The sequence below is a fragment of the Hypanus sabinus genome, unplaced genomic scaffold (assembly GCF_030144855.1).
Source record: "Hypanus sabinus isolate sHypSab1 unplaced genomic scaffold, sHypSab1.hap1 scaffold_180, whole genome shotgun sequence".
Lineage (NCBI taxonomy): Eukaryota > Metazoa > Chordata > Chondrichthyes > Myliobatiformes > Dasyatidae > Hypanus > Hypanus sabinus.
In genome coordinates this window covers 649,203-669,623 of record NW_026779887.1, presented here as the reverse complement: position 1 = coordinate 669,623, position 20,421 = coordinate 649,203, and the positions used below count along the sequence as shown (strand labels likewise).

General features: G+C 45.3%; 1 protein-coding gene across 3 annotated transcripts in view; it reads left to right on the top strand.

The window, feature by feature from the left end:
* Positions 1-20,421, top strand: part of LOC132387380 (NACHT, LRR and PYD domains-containing protein 3-like) — a 54,281-nt gene that overhangs the window by 30,248 nt on the left and 3,612 nt on the right. For all 3 annotated transcript variants that reach the window (XM_059959751.1, XM_059959752.1, XM_059959750.1), the window contains exons 4-9: positions 1,203-1,490; positions 2,431-2,597; positions 5,105-5,276; positions 7,117-7,182; positions 16,049-17,816; positions 18,946-19,032. In XM_059959751.1, coding sequence (XP_059815734.1) covers positions 1,203-1,490; positions 2,431-2,597; positions 5,105-5,276; positions 7,117-7,182; positions 16,049-17,816; positions 18,946-19,032 — 2,548 coding nt within the window. The remainder of the gene's footprint in view (positions 1-1,202; positions 1,491-2,430; positions 2,598-5,104; positions 5,277-7,116; positions 7,183-16,048; positions 17,817-18,945; positions 19,033-20,421) is intronic.

The following is a 20,421-nucleotide window of genomic DNA, read 5'->3' as shown; positions in this document are numbered from 1 at the left end:
TGATTGTGATCAACACTGTGAATAAAGTTGGAACTAAACAGAGATTACATTCTGGAAACGGTTCCTTCGGCCCAACTAATTCATGCTGTTCCAAATGTCTATGAACTTGCCCGATTTCCCAGCAGCTTTTCCCAAATTTCCCTTGCAGACTTCTTCTATACTTTTTCCTGCCCACACCTCAACTTTGTAATTTTGTTTGTGTTTTCGGCCTCCTCTGGCTGCACGTCGTTTATACCCATATTCCGCCATGTGAAAAAAATACCTCTTTGGTCCCTTTTCAATTTCTGCCCAAAAGTCTCAGACTCTCCTACACTGGGAAAAGCACTATGACCAATTACCCTATCTACAGCCCTGATTATTTTAAGTATGTGTGTAAGGTTAAGCTTTATGCTCCAATGAGTCAGGGCAAACTGACCCACCTGAACCTTATACGGTAACACAAAAACAAAACAGTGCCATCCAGTAACGTACTTGTCAATCTCCTCGACACCTTTTCTAGCTGAATCGCATCCATACTGTCGATTAGCAACTGCAAATGCACGCAAAACTCTCTGAGTGAGACTTTAAATTTAGATACTAGAACTGCATGCCAATGACTTATATAGTTGTTACATGACGATAATGATCCAGGAGATGGGATGGGACTCAGTGGAACAGGTATCATAGACTTCAAGGTTATGGTCAGTCTGTAACCCAGGGGACTGGGCATTTTTTGTTCAATGCACTGGTTAGTCTGAGACCCAGGAGGCAAGACAGTGTGTGACAAATCAATTGGAGAACGTGTGGTCTGGAAGATCGGACCATGAGTAATCCAGTGGCTTGTCTGTGAGTGACACAGTTGACTGGACAGTATGTGATCCGGAGAGATTTATTTTTGTGTAAGATAACCCCAGCGATAATTCCCGGTATCAGGGATGCCGGACTATTAATAATCGCTGCTTATCAGTGTGTTCAGCTAATGTGTAGTCGGTGATCAGTATTATTATGTCGATCCATTTCTTTTTCTGAGAGTGGGTGTGTCCAGACACCGGCTTATCGGGATGGTCACCTAGCAGGAAGTGTGTTTCAAAATCATTCACCAGCATAGTCTCACTTCCAATCTGGTCCCCCAGAGTCTCGGCTACATTGCAGGCACCCATTCTGAATCCTTGTTCAGCTCCAGTATAAATCACTCTAAACCAGTTATTCATCGTTTACTTCAGGTGGAAAATTAAATCGGATACGGAAGGTACTCAATAGGTTCTTACCATGCAGCCCATCGAGGGCAGATGATCGTGACACGGGATGCAAGGGACCAATGCTGGGTCGAATTGAGAGCAATGTCCCTCTAGAATATGGTGTGGCCTCAGCGGAAGAGGAGCAAATTCAGCCCAGAGACAGTGACGTCAGAGACACTGGGCAGGACCCTGGAACTGGCACAAGTCAGGCGACTGCCTGTCAGCACGGAAGCTCATTAAACACGGAATTGTCAAGTGCCCAACAGGGAGTGGGTGAGTGAAATATAAGCATGATAGTGTCACAGAATGTGACAGGGGGAAGGGAAAATGCGTTGCCTTTTTGAAGGCTTGTTCAAAGAAAAGGGAGAATGTGTGCGTTAGGGTCAAGTGGTTTAGTTAGGCACGCGTTAACCCACTGCAGGAAATGTACTACATGCTCTGAGGATTTCCTAGATGTGTATTGGAGGAAATGCAGCTGTCCAGATAAGAGAGTATTTCCGGGATATGAATTAAGGGAAACGTATTCGCCAAATGGAGAGAGCATCTCTTGTACGCGAGCATCATTGACAGCCTCAACAGCCATCCTCAATTGAAACAACTGAACTGGGTGGGATGGGGTTGTGTCTGTTTTTCGCTAAATTGGTCCTTCCGGTAAGGCAAAGCCCAAAACATTGTTGGGTAGGTTTTAAGGTCTGTGACACGGACGTGAAAGGAAAACGAACCCAAGTGCAGGACTCCGACGCAGAGGTAGGATTAAGAGGCAGAATCTCCGTAACGAGTGTAGAATCGGGACCAGGCTGTGTCAGGACCTGGGAGACTTGGTTTACGGAGAGATATGGGGTTGAAGACGTGGAGCAAGTTTCCTCTCTCTCTGAGAGTCGACTAACAATCTGGCAAGAGCTAAGCGGAGCTGTCGGTGTCTTATCCTCCAGTGGCTTATGGACAGCAGGTGCTGGTGATTGACAGAAATAGGGAAAGATTGGGAATCAAGTCTGGAGATTAAGGAACAATTAAGGACGACAGGGAAAAGGTGGTGTATGCCAGCCAGAACCATGACAAAGTCAGTGTTTGAAATTAGTCCAAAATCCGTGCTTGGTGCTGAACACGGGTCAATATTGAGTTTCGAGACATGATTGGTTTACTGAGAGGTGTGAGAGCCGTGGAGATGAGGAATATCGGAGTTCATGTGTACATTATCTTATTATATTCACAGAGCTCGAGTTTACAATTTCTGACCTCCTGGCACAGGGGGGTGAATATCAACTCTACCAACTGACAAAGTTCTACTGGCACAGACTCCAACACGCAATTGAAGAAAAAGTTGAAAGACTTGGTTGGATGTTGACAAAGGAGGGACATTTCAGTAGAGAAGAAAATGAGGTGAGCGTATTTTGTGTATTGTCCCCTACTGCTGGTACCGGAGGGAGTGATCAGTATTAATCTCCTGCACGTCCAGGAGTTCGAAATGGCAGTCTAGACTTTGTTCTCTAGTTGTCTCCAGCAGTTCTGTTTTCAACTGTTAACGTGGGGAATACTGGGATCTGCAGGTTCAGCGTCACATATCCCTTCACACCTACTGCATTTGTCAGTGTGATGTAAGTGCAGTGGTTCCATATCTGGACTGCTGATCATGCAGTCAGTCTAATTGTAATATAACATAGAAAACATAGAATACCTACAACACAATACAGGCCCTTCGGCTCACAATGTTGTGCCGAACATGCCCCTACCTTACAAATGACTAGGCTTACGTTTCGCCCTCTATTTTACTAAGCTCCAAGTACCTATCTAAAAGTCTCTTAAAATACCCTATAGAATCCGCCTCCACCATCGTTGCTGGCAGCCCATTCCACGCAGTCACCACTCTCTGAGTAAAAAATCGACGCCGACATCTCCTCTGTACCTACTCCCTAGCACCTTGAAGTTTTGTCCTCTTGTCCTTTTAAGCACTGGGAAAAAGCCTCTGACAATCCACATGATAAATGCCTCTCATCATCTTGTACACCTCCATCAGGTCATCTCTCATGCTCCTTCGCTCCAAGAAGAAACGGCCGATTTCACTAAACCTATTCTCAGAGGGCATGCCCCCCAATCCAGGCAAAATCCTTGTAAATCTCCTCTGCACACTTTCTATGGCTTCCACATACTTCTTGTAGTTAGGCAACCAGTAGTGAGCACGGTACTCCAAGTGGGGTCTGATCGGGGTCCTATATCGCTACAACATTACCCCTCAGCTCCTAAATACAAAACCACGATTGATGAAGACCAATACGCCCTACGCCTTCTTTACCACAGTGTAAATATGCGCAGCTGCTTTGAACGTCCTATGGACTCGGACCCCAAGGTCCCTCAGAACCTCCACACTGCCTAGAGTCTTACCATTAATACTATATTCTGCCATCATATTTGTCCTACCAAAATGAACCACTTTACACCTATCTGGGTTGAACTCCATCTGCTACTTCTCAGCCCAGTTTTGCATCCTACCAATGCTCCGCTGTAAACTCTGATAGCCCTCCACACTATCCGCAACACTTCCAGCCTTTGTGTCATCAGCAAACGTACTAACCCATCCCTCCACTTCCTCATCCAGGTCATTTATTAAACTCACGATGAGTAAGGGTCCCAGAACAGATTCCTGAGGCAGTGCACTGGCGACCGACAGACAAGAGGCACTCCACATTGCTCTGTGTCCACAGAGCAATGACCCTTGGATCCCTCCTTACTTTCTCAATAAGCCTGGCATGGGGTACCACATCAAATGCCTCGCTGAAATCCATATACACTACTTCTGCTGCTCTTCCTTCATCAACGTATTTAGTCACATCCTCAAAAAATTCAATCAGGCTCGTAAGGCACGACATGACCTTGACAAAGCCATACTTACTATTGCTAATCATAATATATCTCTCCAAATGTAAATAAATCTGCCTCTCAGGATCTTCTTCATCAGCTTATCAACCACTGACGTAAACCTCACTGGTCTATAATTTCCTGGGCTGTCTCTTCTCGTTTTCTTGAATAAAGGAACTACATCCGCAACCCGCCAATCCCCAGGAGCCTCTCCCGTTCCCACTTATTTTTCTCCCGTGGACCCGGTGTGACTACCTATCTATAACTCCTTTTTCTCACCTCCTCGTCGAGCTGCATCTCCAGTTCCATAACTCGGGCCCTGACGAGTTGCAGCTCGACACATCGGGTGCAGATATGGCCGTCCGGGAGTCTCGGAGACACCAGGACTTCCCGCATTTGAAATCGAGCACAGAGAACACGCCTCACACACATATTACTTTCTTTCCCGCAATTAGCACAAGTTGACCTATCTCGGCGCTGTACAGCCTAAGCCCGTTCTAGACGAAGCCTTACCACTCTACTAACTCCCACTCCACTGCCCGCTCTGAACGCTGCCCGCTGGGTATGGCGGTCTTCGTTTTAATCCTTTCGTGGTCTACTTTGATGAGCTCTGGGAATGAACTTAATTCACTTCACAGCTTTGTGATTTAGTACTTACAAACTTTTCCCGCTCTACTGGCCGACGTCACGTGCCTGTGCAGTCTTGCCTCTCTTTTACTCCGAGTCGTAAAACTGCCTCGCTCCGAAATCCTTAGCCGTTCACCCGCAGCTTCTCGCTCCGAATTGATGGACAAGTAAATTAATCACGTAGCATCTACTGCAGGTTATCGGTAAATCCTTATTCTTACACAATAGTTATTTAGAATTTCCTTCAGTTACGTTCCCAGGTTAATGACTGAACCCAAGGAAGATGAGGCAGTAGCTGGTGACTGCATCAGCTCAGAAGCTACCGCGACCATGAACAGATATTTTCCTTCACATTTTCCATGTCTGTCTCTCTGCTGCAGAGTTAATTCATTGTATTCCTTTTACAGAAGGTCACTGAAATGACAGAGAAGGGAAACCGGACAGAGGGGTCCAGACTTTTCCTCAGTTTGGTGATGGACAAAGGCTCCCAGGCCCGGAGGTCGATGTGGGAATCCTTTGTGACGTGGAGGACTGAGCTACCGAAGTTGGACAGAATACTGAGGGAAATACAGGAGTTCGGTATGTTAAAAACACTCACTGAACACAAAGGCACATTGAAATAAACAATGTTAATTATTTTAGCAACACACACGAAATGCTGGTGGAACGCAGCAGGCCAGGCAACATCTGTAGGAAGAAGTACAGTCGACGTTTCGGGTCGAAACCCTTCGCCAGGACTGAGAGAAGAGATACGAAGAGATTTGAAAGTGGGAGTGGGAGGGGTAGATCCGAAATGTTAGGAAAGACAGGACGGGGAAGGATGAAGCCAAGAGCTGAAAAGTTGGTTGGCAAAACGGATACACAACTGGAGAAGGGAAAGGATCATAGGACGGGAGTCCAAGGGTTGAAATAAAGGGGGAGGGGAGCACTAGAGGGAGATAGAGAAAAGGCAAGGAGTGATTGTGAGAGGGGCAGAGAGAGATAAAGGGGGAGGGGGGTGTGGATAATAAATAAATAAATAAATAAAATGGGGTAAGAAGGGGAGGGCTTTAACAGAAGTTAGAGAAGTCAATGTTTATGCCATCAGTTTGGAGGCTACCCAGACAGAGTATAAGGTGTTGTTCCTCCAACCTGAGTGTGGCTTAATCTTGACAGTAGAGGAGGACATGGATAGACATATCAGAATGGGAATGGGACGTGGAATTAAAATGTGTGGCCACTGGGAAATCCTACATCCTCTGGCGGACAGACCGTAGGAGTTCAGCGAAACGGTCTCCCAGTCTGTGTAGGGTCTCACCAATATAAAGAAAGCCACACCGGGAGCACCGGAAGCAGTATATCACACCAGCCGACTCACAGGTGAAGTGTCGACTCACCTGGAAGTATTTTCTGGGGCCCTGAATGGTGGAGAGGGAGGAAGTGTAAGGGCAGGTGTAGCACTTGTTCCGCTTACAAGAATAAGTTCCAGGAGTGAGATCGGTGGGAAGGGATGGGGGGGGGGCGATTGCGGGCGAATGGACAAATGGACAAGGGAGTCGCGTAGAGGGCAATCCCTGCAGAAAGCAGAAAGTGGGGGGGGGGAGGGAAAGATGTGCTTTGTAGTGGGATCCCGTTGGATGTGGCGGAAGTTACGGAAAATTATATGTTGGATCCGGATGCCGGTGGGGTGGTACGTGAGGACAATGGAAACCCTATCCGGAGTGTGGTGGCGGGAGGATGGGGTGAGAACAGATGTGCGGGAAATGGGAGCGATGCGTTTGAGAGCAGAGTTGATGGTGGAGGAAGGGAAGCCCTTTTCTTTAAAAAAAGGAAGACATCTCCTTCATCCTGGAATGGAAAAAACCTCATCCTGAGAGCAGATGCGGAGGAGACGGAGGAATTGTGAGAAGGGGATGGCTTTTTTGAAGAGATCGGGTGGGAAAAGCATTTGTCCTGATACCTGTGAGAGTCCAGAGATGGAGACATAAAGGCCATGAAAGGGGAGGGAGGTGTTGGAAATGGACCCGGTAATTTGAGGGCGGTGTGAAAGTTGGAGGCAAAATTAATGAAGTCAACGAACTCAGCATGCGTGCAGGAGGCAGAGCCAATGCAGTCTTCGATGTAGCGAAGGAAAAGTGGGGGACGCATACCAGTATAGGCTTGGAACATGGACTGTTCCACAAAGCGAACAAACAGGCAGGCATAGCTGGGACCCGTGTAGCTGTCTATGCTGCACCTGTAGTTTGCAAAAAGTGGGAGGAGGCAAAGGAGAAATTAATAAGAGTAAGGATTAATTCCGCCAGACGGAGGACAGTGGTGTTAGAAGGTAACTGGTTAGGTCTGGAATCCAAAAAGAAGCGGAGAGCTTTGAGACCTTATTTTATTTTAGACCTTAATTATTTTAGGTCTGATTTCATGGATTTTTTAAAAATTTAAACAGGTCCTGATCGACAGGTGTACATGAACATTGCCCCGGTGTTATCAGAGTTACCCACTGAACTGATAGGTGAGTGATGAAATGCCACAACTCAAATAGCAGACTGTGACACGACAGAACCGCTGTATCAAAATTCACCATTAATCATTCTCTGATCTCTCGAATTCAAGTAACAATTCATAGAATCTCTCGTTGCAGCCTGACTATTATAAAATGTATTTTTCTATTAATCCAGTTGGTTCTGCAGACGGCTTCAGTCTAGGTTCAAATGCTCTGGGAATGCCCAAACACTCCTGGCGGGCTCCTGATACACTGTATCATCCAGTCCAGGCGACATTTCTATTTTCAGACCTTTCAGATACCGAAGCACCTTCTCCTTTGCAATAGCACTGAAGACTGAATTCTCTCCGGTCATATTCTTTATATTTTGTAATTTTCTAGTGACTCTCTGCGTGAAAAAAAATCTTTCCCCTGACATCTCCTCTGTATCTACCTCCAAGCACCTTAAAATTATGCCCTTTCGTGCTGGCCTTTTCATCCTTGGGGAAAAAATGTCTATGACTATCCACACAATCATTAGCTTGTACACCTCTATGAAGTTACCTCTGATCCTCCGTCGCTCCAAGGAGAAAAGGACGAGTTCACTCAACCTATTCTCATAAGGCATGCTCCCTAATCCAGGAAACATCCTTGTAATTCTCTTCTGCACCATATCTATGGTTTCCACGTCCTTATCTTAGTGAGGTGAACAGAACTGAGTACAGTACACCAAGATGGGTCTGACCAGGGTCCTATATAGCTACATTACCTCCCGGACATTAAACCCAAACCCACAATTGATGGGGGCCAATGATGAGAACCACAGTGTGAACCTGCGTAACACCTTTGGGTGTCCTATGGACTCGGACCCCAAGATCCTCTAATCCTTCACACTCCGAAGAATCTTACCATTAACCCTTTATCCTGCCATCATATTTGACCTACCAAAATGAGCACTCTTACACTTATCTGGATTGAACTCCATCTGCCACTTCGCACCCCATTTATGCATCGATCAATGTCGCGTTGTAAACTCTAACAGCACTCCACACTATCCAAAACACCCACAACCTTTGTGTCATCAGCAAATTTACTAACCCATCCCTCCACTTACTCATCCGAGAAATTTATAAACATCACGAAGAGTAGGGCTCCCAGAACTGATCCCTGAGGCACACCAATTGTCACCGGCTTCCATGCAGAATATGTTCCGCCTTCTACCACTCTTTTTCTTCTGTGAGCTAGCCAGTTCCGCATCCACAAAGCATTGTCCCCTTGGATCCCATGTCTCCTTACTTTCCTGGTAAGCCTTGGATGGGGTACCTTCTGAAATACCTTGCGAAAATCCATATACACTGCATCTGCGGCTCTACCATCATTAATGTGCTTAGTCACATCCTCAAAATACTAATTCAGACTCGTAACGCACGACCTGCCTTATACAAAGCCATGCTGACTATTCCTAATCATATTAAGCCTCTCCAAATGTTCATAAATCCTTCCTCTCAGGATCTTCTCCATCAACATACCAACCACTGAAGTAAGACGCACTGGCCTATAAGTTTCAGAGCTATCTCTGTTCCCTTTTTTGAATAAGGGAACAGCATCCACAACCCTCCCGTTCTTCCGAAACTCGCACGTCGTCATTGATGATGCAAGAATCCTTACCTGAGGCTCAGCAATCTCCTCCCTCGCTTCCCATAGTAGACTGGGTTACATCCCGTCCGGTCCCGATTGACTTATCCAACTTGATGCTTTGCAAAAGCTCCAGTACATCCCCTTTCTGAATACAGTGAAAACCCGTTATAAATGATTGTTTAGGTCCATAAAATGTCATCGGGGTCGCGCTAAAACAGCGTTGTTCTTACTATAGAAATTAAAACACAAAATAAATTTAGTAAAGGTTTTTAATGCACAAAACAGCAAAGAAAAACATTGAAGAATATTAGTAATAATCATTTACAGTTTATTTCTTTAATAAGTGATCAAGTGTTCCTTGGTTGCACGTAGCTTGTCGCTGGCTGCGAATTTCTCCTGACACTAACTCTTGTGAGATCCTGTGACGGCGTTTAAACCGGTCTAGTCATCTATTGCTAGCTTTGAATTGTGAAGTTCCTCCGTTGATCTGCTTGTCAAATCTGGACTTGAGATTTCAGAATAGGACCAGAATTTAGAAGACCTTCTGAGCGGGCCTGAACGAACCACTCGTACAAGGAGTCAGCGAGGCTGAAATCTGCGGCAGTCTTCAGGCGTTTGGCTTTTATTCTTGTTTCTTCTTCAACTTTGCAAAGCGACGCGCGTAACTTTTCTTTGTGAAATTTCCAACCACGAAGGGTTGATTCCGGTTACCCGAGGTGCAACTTGAGTTTGACTTTTAGTCTTGATTGCGTCAAGTGCGTGAAGCTTATCTTTCACAGAAAATGATCTTCTTGTTCTGGCAGTTTGTTCCATTTTGAGCAAAAATAGGTCCAATGACTCACACAAAATGCTGTTGGAAAGCAGCAGGCGAGGCAGCATCTGGTCGGGACACTTCGTTAGGACTAACCGAGAAAAGGGACAGCAAGAGATCTGAAAGTGGGAGGGGTAGGGGAGACCCGAAACGATAGGAGAAGACAGGAGGTGGAGGGGTGAAGCCAAGAGCTTGGAAGTTGACTGGCAAAAGGGATACAAGGCTGGACAAGAGGGAGTATGGATTGACATGGGTGGAAATAGAGTCAGATGATACATCGCGTTGTATCCGAATTCGCGATGTCGAGGCACGTAAAATCGTAGTTTCACTGTATTTATATTCTCAAACTTTTCAGTGCCCTGGAAGTTATCCCAACAATCGTCAAGATCCTTTTACGTAGTGAATACTGAAGCACAGTATTCATTAAATACCTCCGCTATTTCCTCCGGTTCCGGACGTACTTTTCCATTCACACTTGATTGGTCCTATTCTCTCACGTCTTATCCTCTTGCTCTTCACATATTTTTTGAATGCCTTGGGATTTTTCTTAATCCTTTCCGCCAGGGCATTCTCATGGTCCCTTCTGGCTCTCCTAATTTCATTCTTAAGCTCTTTCCTGCAAGCCTTATAATCTTCTAGATTCACATTATTACCTGTTTTTGAACCTTTCGTAAGGTCTTCTTTTATTGAACAGATTTACAACAGCCTTTGTACACCACGGATCTTGTACCCTATCATCCTTTTCATTTCTCATTGGAACGTACTGTATCTACTCAGAAACCCCACGCAAATATCCCCTGAACATTTGCCCCATTTCTTCCGTACGTTTCCCTGAGAACATCCCTTTCCAATTTATGTTTCCAAGTTCCTGCCTGAAAGCCCCGTACCCCGTTTCCTCTTATCCTGATTAAACGTTTCCCTAACTTGTCCATTCCTATCCCTCTCCAAAGCTATGGTGAAGAAGATAGAATTGTGATCACTGAGAAAACTGTCACCTGACTAGGTTCATTTCCCAATACCAGATCAAATACAGCCTCTTCTCCTGTAGGCTTAGCTGCATATCGTGTCAAGAAACCTTCCGGAACACACCTAACAAACTCTACCCCATCTAAATCTCTCACTCTCGGGAGATGGTAATCAGTATTTGGGAAATTAAAATCTCCTACCACAACAACCCTGTTGTACTATTGGGTGGTCTACAAGTGCACCCAGTAGAATTATTGACCCCTTCGTATTCTTAACTTCCACCCACAGAGACTCCGTAGACAACCCCTCCATGTCATCTTCCTTTTCTGCAGCCGTGACAACAGCGCCACGCCACCGCCTCTTTTGCCTCCCTCCCTATCCTTATTGAAACATCTAAAATCTGGCACTTGAAGTAGCCATTCAAGATTCTGTAATGGCCACCACATAGCTCCAAGTGCTGATCCACGCTGTAAGTTTGTCCGCTTTATTCATGATACTCCTCCCATTAAAAGAGACACATCTTAAACCATCAGACTGAGCGCGTCCATTCTCTATCATCTGCCTATCCTCCCGTTCACAGTGTCTCCCAAGCTTTCTCTGTTTGTGAACCAAGCTCCCTTTCCTCCGTATATTCTGTTCTGTCCCCACCAACAACCCCCCCCCCCCCCCGCCTCACCCCGCAACGTTCACAAAAATATTGCTTAAACTACAACTGAAGAAAGACACCACACTTTACCTTAAGTACAAGCCGGCTCCACTTTTAGAGTTGGACTCCTCCAAATTCAACTAATCCACTGTTACAGATAGGACAATACATAACAACTCTATGGCTATAATATTACAGAATCAACAAGCAAAAACAACGTCTTAAAATAGATATAGCCATTCTAAGTACACATAATTCTTAGATATCAATTAATGGAAAACATCAGAAATATGCTGAATAAAAGGGGAATTGAAAGACCGTGGAACACGAACAAGATGTTCATTGTCCCGATAGTAATATCGACAACTTGTCGCATCACAAAAGCAATACGCATTAGGATTTAACAATTAGTTCCACACATGTATATCTTCCTTAAGCCACAATAGTATAGACCACGAAGCCCGCACCTCAGGATTTAACAGTTTGGACTGCGAAAAATAGAAATAATAAGTTATTTATAAAGCACCTCATTTTGACGATGTAGTTCAATTTGCATTTCAATGTTATACAGTGCAGTGCAAATTCGACAATAAAAGACAACATAATGGCAGTGTTAAGAAAAGTTCAATGAAAAAAAATAGTTTAGCGTTGGTGTTCAGAAGAAACAACCAGAGTCTGCAGCCACTTACACATTACTTACGAAAGTCTTAGTCTCCATAGTTATGTACATGCGTCTAAGACTTTTGCACAGTACTGTAGTTCTAAGTGCTGTACTTTATAGTTTAGGACCTAGTTAAAAAAACCCTAACCTGACAATGATGCTTTGTACCTTGTAGTCTGCTAGCACTATATGAACTTATCTATTTGGATCGCATGCAGGAAAGTTTTCCATTGTACCTCGGTACATGTAAAAATAATCGACCAATTTACCGATTTATCATTGTCAATAGTTCAGAGCCTCTTGGTAACCTGAGACTTCATACTGGGGTTGGGAGTGGGGATACGTAGGCGGAAGCATTCTATCCGACAGCAGATGGACAAAGGCTAGTTATTGGTACTTAAAACTAGTCGCTTCGGTCAGCCATGATTGGCCGCTCATCCAGAAGAAGGTAAACTCTGATCTCCGCTGCCTTGCAACTTTACCCTCACGGGGAAGACTTTGGGAATTAACCCAGTGGAAGAATCTGGAGCTGGAGCCCCTAAGGCAGCCTTAGGTTGTTTTCAGCTCAGACTGGCAACGACTGTGGTGCTTCTGGTGCCGAATTGTATTGGGCTCTGCTGTCCCTTTGGGTTCATCAGATGCATGGAGAGAGAGAACTTGCTACAGAGGCAACAGTTTGCTCTCCATATCATAGTGTCCTGGCTTGCGTATGTAATCAGCGGACGCAATATCGTAGAGACAGAAATATGGGAAGAGGGGGTGGGGTGGCCCTGTTGGTGAGGAATGAGATTCAGTCCTTAGCAAGAGGTGACTTGGGAACAGGGGAAGTAGAGTCTGTGTGGATTGAGCTGAAGAACAGTAAGGGTAAAAAGACCCTAATGAGTGCTGTGTACAGGCCCCCAAACAGTAGCGTGGATATTGGGTACAAGTTGATTAAGGAGTTAACATTGGCATGTGCTAAAGTTAATGCAGTCGTTATGGGAGATTTCAACTTGCAGGTGAAATGGGAGAATCAGGTAGGTGCTGGACCCCAGGATAGGGATTTTGTGGAGTGTCTAAGGGATGTATTCTTGGAACAGCTTGTGCTTGAGCCAACCAGGACTATTTTGGACTTGGTGATGTGTAATGAACAGGAATTGATAAGTGATCTTGAAGTAAAGGAGCCATTAGAAAGTAGTGATCATAACATGATAAGTTTTTATCTACAATTTGACAGGGATAAGGGCAGATCAGAGGTGTCAGTGTTGCAATTAAATAAAGGAGACTACGGAGCCATGAGGGAAGAGCTGGCCAAAGTTAAATGGACGGATGTCCTGGCAGGAAAGACAAGTGGATCAGCAGTGGCAGATATTCTTGGGGATAATACAAAAGATGCAAAAGCAGTTCATTCCAATGAGAAGGAAGGATTCAAAAAGGGGGAAGGGGCCACAGTGATTGACAAAGGAAGTCAGAGATTGTATAGCATTAAAGAAAAAGAAGTATGACAGGGCTAAGATGAGTGGGAATACAGATGATTGGGAAAGTTTTAAGGAACAGCAGATCTTAACTAAAAAAGCAATACGGAGAGGTATGAGCTCAGTCTAGCCAGGAATATAAAAGGGGATAGCAAAAGCTTTTTTAGCTATGTGAAGAGAAAGAAGATAGTTAAGAACAATGTTGGCCCCTTGAAGAATGAATTGGGAGAAATTGTTATGGGAAACAGGGAAATGGCAACAGAATTTAATGCGTACTTTAGATCTGTCTTCACCAGGGAGGACACAAGCAATCTCCCAGATGTATGGTTGGGCCAGTGACATAAGATATCAGAGGAATTGAGACAGATTGACATTAGGAAAGAAACTGTCATGAGTAGACTGGTAGGACTGAAGGTTAATAAGTCCCCGGGTCCAGATGGTCTGCATCCGAGGGTTCTAAAAGAGGTGGCTCAGGAAATTGCGGATGCATTGGTAATCATTTTCCAATGTTCCTTAGATTCAGGATCAGTTCCTGAAGATTGGAGAGGGGCTAATGTTATCCCACTTTTCAAGAATGGAGGGAAGGAGAAAACGGAGAACTATCGCCCTGTTAGCCTAACGTCAGTCGTGGGGAAGATGTTTGAGTCCATTTTTAAGGACGAAATAGTGGCACATGATGGCAGAAATAGGATTAGGCCGAGCCAGCATGGATTTACCAAGGGCAAATCATGCTTGACTAATATGTTGGAGTTTTCTGAGGGTGTAACAAGGATGTTAGACGATGGTAAGCCAGTGAATGTAGTGTACCTAGATTTTCAGAAGGCATTCGATAAGGTGCCACATAGGAGATTGGTGAGTAAAATCAGAGCTTATGGCATTGGGGCAGGGTTTCAACATGGATAGGAAACTGGTTGGCAGATAGAAAGCAAAGGGTAGCAGTGAATGGGTGTTTCTCGGACTGGCTGGAGGTGACTAGTGGGGTACCACAGGGCTCTGTATTGGGACCACAGCTCTTTACGATTTATGTCAACGATTTCGATGAGGGCATTGAAAACTATATCAGCAGGTGTGCTGACAATACTAAACTGGGTGGCAGTGTGATATGCGAAGAGGACGTTAGGAGAATACAGGGAGACTTGGATAGGCTGGGTGAGTGGGCAGAAACTTGGCAGATGTCATTCAATGAGAATAAATGTGAAGTTATCCACTTTGGAAGCAGGAACAAGAGGGCAGAGTATTGTCTGAACGGTGTAGAGTTAGGTAAGGGAGAAATGCGAACAGACCTAGGAGTCCTAGTTCACCAGTCAATGAAGGTGAATGAGCAAGTGCAACAGGCAGTGAAGAGGGCAAATGGAATGTTGGCCTTTGTTACAAGGGGAATTGAGTACAAGAGCAAGGATGTCCTTTTGCCTTTGTACAGGGCCCTGGTGAGACCACACCTGGAATATTGTGTACAGTTTTGGTCTCCAGGTTTAAGGAAGGACATTCTGGCAATTGAGGAAGTGCAGCGTGGATTCACTAGGTTGGTTCCTGGGATGGCAGGGCTGTCTTACACAGAGAGTTTGGCGAGATTGGGCTTGTACACACTGGAATTCAGGAGATTGAGAGGGAATCTGATTGAAACGTTTAAGATAATTAAAGGGTTTCATAGGATTGAGGCAGGAAATATGTTCCAGATGTTGGGAGAGTCCAGTACCAGAGGGCCTGGATTGGGAATAAGAGGTCAGTTATTTAAAACAGTGTTGAGGAAGTGCTTCTTCTCCCAGAGAGTTGTGGAGGTGTGGAATGCACTGCCTCGGAAGACGGTGGAGGACAATTCTCTGGATGCTTTCAAGAAGGAGCTAGATAGACATCTGATGGATAGGGGAATCAAGGGATATGGGGACAAGGCAGGGACTGGGTATTGATAGTGAATGAGCAGCCATGATCTCAGAACGGCGGTGCAGACTCGAGGGGCCGAATGGTCTACTTCTGCACCAATTGTCTATTGTCTATAATATGCATGGTCAACTCTGACAGACAGAAGACTCATAATACAGCGCCCCACATCCGCTCTGCCAGACTGATGTGTAACAGCTCCCTAGACTTTACCGCCTTCCCCCAGAAACACGATGTTCATCACTGAGACGCTTGTGATCTTTCAATTGACAGAGATACCGTCTTTCCACCGCTCCTCAGTCTTTGAAACTGAAAACAGCCCATTTTCGTTCTTGTCATTCCAATAGGTTATAGATACAAAACTTCACTGTTTTTCTATCCACGGATGCTGCCCGAATTCATGCATATTCCGCTCCTGTTTTCATACAAAAACTGTGGACCTGTGACTTCCCAGAGTGCAGATTTGCCAGAATGCAGAGTGCTCTGCTATTCATAGTTCCACACCAGAAGAATATTACCAGCTTCTGTTAATGATGCAAACAGTCCTTTAAATATAGTGAAATGTTCTAACGGGAGAACAGTCAGGCTTGCAATAGGATACCGGGGGAATGTTCACCTTCACAAGTAATAGGTACCAGAACATGAGGACTGGGAATGTTCTGGGATATTCATCGCTGTTAATTCAGGTGTCTGTGAACAACATTTTACTTTCTGTCCTGATATCCAAAGAGCCTTTAATTAATTCATGTAATTTCAAACAATAAATACTAAAATGCAGTTATAATGTTCTTTGTCATATGAGCCATTTAACATTTTGACAATGTTCTCATTTCCCGTGAAAGATGTTCAGCAGAAACACAAAGAGACTCTACGGGCACAAACTGAAAAATTGAGAGTAAACACGATCCTGATGACTGAGAAGGTGAAGGTTTTCCAGTTGGTTGATCGATACGCTGAGCTCACGGTCATTTCTACTGTTCGAGATCGGAGACTGGTGGAGCATGAGCTGTTGGCAAGAGGCAGAAACCACGAGCAGTGGAGAGAGAAACATCTCCGCAGAGAGCTGGAAAAAATCCGGACTGATCATCTATTTCAGAGCAGTTATTCACATGGCTTATGGGACAGAATTAAAAGATTCATCACACGGTCAACTTCGGGCTGTTCGGCAGCAGTGGCCGGAGTCCCGGGGATCGGGAAAACAACGATGGTACAAAAGATTGTTTATGACTGGGCCACGGGGAAAATATATCAGCAATTCCAGTTTGTGTTCAGTTTCAAATTCCGGGATTTAAACTCCATTAACTGTAGAATAAACCTAAGGGAACTGATTCTTAATCAGTATCCTTACTTTGGGAAATTCCTGAGAGAGGTCTGGAAGAACCCAGAGGGATTGCTCTTTATATTCGATGGTTTGGATGAATTCAAGCAAAGAATCGATTTTGCTGACAGTCGGAGAGATACAGAGCCCAGGCACCAGTGTCCAGATCCCGAGTGGTGGTGTGAAGTGTCTGACATTGTGTACAGTTTAATCCAGGGCAAGCTGCTCCCAGGGTGTTCAGTCCTGGTGACCACACGTCCCACTGCGTTACATTTATTAGAAAAGGCAGAGATCAGTATCTGTGCTGAAATCCTGGGATTTGTTGGTAAGGAACGGAAGGAATATTTCATTCGGCATTTTGAAGATGAGACGGTTGCAGCTGCTGTTTTCAAACACGTGAAGGAGAACGAGATCCTGTACACCATGAGCTACAACCCCTCCTACTGCTGGATCCTCGCTCTGGCATTAGGACCCTTCTTCACACAAAGAGACAGGGACCCACAGCGGGTTCCCAAGACCATCACCCAACTGTACTCCTACTACATTTACAACATCCTGAAAAACCACGGCCGTGAGATTGAGAACCCGCGTGATGTGTTACTCAGGGTTGGTCAGATGGCCTTCAGAGGAGTGTCCCAGAAGAAGATTGTGTTTACAGATGGTGATTTAATCAACTACAATCTGCAGCCTTCCCAGTTCCTGTCCGGGTTCCTGATGGAGCTTTTGGAGAGAGAGGATTCTGCCCAGTGTGTGGTGTACACATTCCCACACCTCACCATCCAAGAGTTTGTAGCTGCAGTCGCACAATTCCTGAATCCACATCCCGGGGATATCCTGAAATTCCTCACTGAAGCCCACAATACAATAGATGGGCGATTGGAGGTATTTCTCCGTTTTGTTGCTGGACTCTCCAGCCCAATGACAGCTCGGGGCCTGGAGGAGTTTCTGGGTCCATTTCCTCATCAAACAACCTGCCGGGTGATTGATTGGGTGAAAGAGGAGGTTAAACGCCAGATCGGAAACATGAGGAGTGAAGCCGGTAATAGGAGCCTCCTGAACACATTGCACTACCTGTTTGAGTCTCAGAATTGTAGACTGGCCCAGGCCGCACTGGGATCTGTGGAAACACTTTCATTCCGTGGAATGAGACTGACCCCGATTGATTGTGCGGTCCTGTCTCATGTCATCAAACTCTGTGAAACAATAAAACAGCTCAAACTGGAGTACTGCCTGATTCAGTGTGAAGGGATCCAGCGGCTGGGACCCGGGCTGCACAAATGCCAGGACCTGAGGTAATTTGTTTTTAACTCTCACTCTGAGCAGCGGAACTGTTCCGTTGTTTTGTTTCAATGTAAAGGAATTTTTGTAAAAGTCTAGTAACTCAGATTGTGAAGAATTGTGAAAAATGCCCAGGGGTGCGGTCGGTATTCCTCAAGGACGAGAGGGTTCGGTGATTCCTTGTGAAGGGATGTTGGAGACTTCATCAGATCGGGGAACAACGTCCAGTGGTTTAATGGTAGAAGATCACAGGAACGGCCGTGTTTCTCTCTGCCTGTGAAAAGTCCATTCATAATGTTCCTTCTCACTGTTACTGACACCCAGAACGACAGGCTGCAGCAGGCGGGTCAAAGCTTCACACCCCGTTCCCGTTGAGGGACAAGAGACCTTCAGCAGACTGTCTGAGTCAGAGGGAGACTCCTTCATCTGTGAGATTCCCTCTCCCTGCCCTTCGCTGTGGGTTGCTATTTCCATCAGTCCACCCGTGTAACTGTTCTCACAACAAAACACCCAGATCTCATGGGCGCATTTCTTTTCTCCAGATTGTGGGGCTTCAATTAGACCAACTCGTCCGTGCGATCTATATCTGTCTCCTTGTGTTGTGGATTCATGTTTTCCACATAATGGATCTCTCTACCTCATCCACCTTCCTCCTGATTGGATCTGTTCACCTTATTCTCCTACCTCCTGTGGAATCACTTTCTATCCTACTTCCTTCTGTGGGATCTCTATTCCCCCTCCCCCTATCTCCTGTGGTATCTCTCTTCCCCATCCACTTCCCATCTTTGAGGACCTCTTCCGCAATTTCCCATGGACATTTTCCAAAACACATCTCCTCCTTACCATGAAACTTTCTCCCACCCTTCAGCTATGGCCCTTGCTACCCTCTCGTCACTAGCACTTTTCTAACCATCGTGAAATGGGACAAAATTTGGGGACATTACAGTGTAACACTGATGGACTGAATCATTGACGTTCGTTGAACACCCCGGAGTTGGTCAGTGAGGGACATTGACAGTGATGGGAACTCCGATTGGTGATTTAATGAAGGGTTTAATGTTTCCTGTAATATCCGAGTGACAGAATTTCCTCAGACCCATAGTTCGAATCACTTTGTTCATCCAATTATCTGTTTGTGTTTAGACTTGGAGATAATAAACTGGGAGATTCAGGAGTGAAACTGGTGTCAGCAGCTCTGACGAACCCAGAGTGTAAAATACAGAAACTGTGGTAAGTACCAGACTGTGGGAGATTGTGCCGACAGTCACTGGGTGTCTGACACCAAACATTAATGTGATCAGTAAATGTATTATTGATAAACACTGGGATTTTGTATCTCCTCTCTCTACATCCTTCACCCTCACTCTCTCATATCTATATAGCCCGATGGGAGTTCGGGGAGCTGGGTTAAGCACAATAGGCAGCGATTCAAACAGAGAGAGGAGAAATGGGCTAAAAATTCTATATCTGAATGCACGGAAAAAAGGCGGATGAGCTTGAAGCCCAGGTGCGAATGGGTAACTATGATGTTGTTGGGATAAAGGATATATGGCTGCAGGGAGATCAGACCTTGGATATGAATGTACAAGGGTATATGTGCTAAGGTAGGGACAGAAATGTGGGAAGACGGGGTGGGGTAGACCTGTTGGTGAAGAATGAGATTCAGTCCTTTGCAAGGGGGGACATAGGGTCAGGAGAAGTAGAGTCTGTGGATAGAACTGAGGAACAGTAAGGGCAAAAGGACCCAAATGGGTGTTGTCTACAGGCCACCAAACTGTAGCATGGATATTGGGTGCAAGTTGAATAGGGAGTTAACATTGGCACGTGGCAAAGGTAATGTAGCAGTAGTTATGGGGGATTTCAACATGCAGGTCAACTGGAAGAATCAGGTTGGTGCTGGACCACAGGATAGGGAGTATGTAGAGTGCCTACGGAATGCATTCTTGGAACAGTTTGTACGAGAGCCGACTAAGGACAGGACTATTCTGGATTTAGTGTTATTTAATGAACAGGATTTGATAAGCGATCTTGAAGTAAAGGAGCCATTAGGAGGTAGTGATCACAGCATGATAAGCTTTTATCTGCAGTTTGAGAAGGATAAGGGCCAATCGGAGGTCTCAGTGTTGCAGATGAACAGGGGAAACTATGGAGCCATGAGGGAGGAGCTGGCCAAAGTTGACTGGACGGATAGCCTAGCAGAAAAGGTACAAAATCAGTTCATCCCCCAGAGAAGGAAGGATTCAAAGGGGGGAAAGGAGCCACAGTGGTTGACAAAGCAAGTCAGAGATTGTAACCAGGATGATAGACAAATGAGATCAGTGGATGTAGTGTACCTTGATTTTCAGAAGGCATTTGATAAGGTCCCACATAGGAGATTGGTGGGTAAAATCAAAGCTCATGGCATTGGGGGGAAGACATTGCCATGGATAGAAAACTGATTGGCAGATAGAAAGCAAAGGCTAGCGGTGAATGGGTGTTTCTCGGAATGGCAGGTGGTGACTAGTGGGGTGCCACAGGGCTCGGTATTGGGACCACAGCTGTTTACAATTTATGTCAACGATTTAGATCAAGGCATTGAGAATAACATCAGCAAGTTTGCTGCTGATACTAAGCTGGATG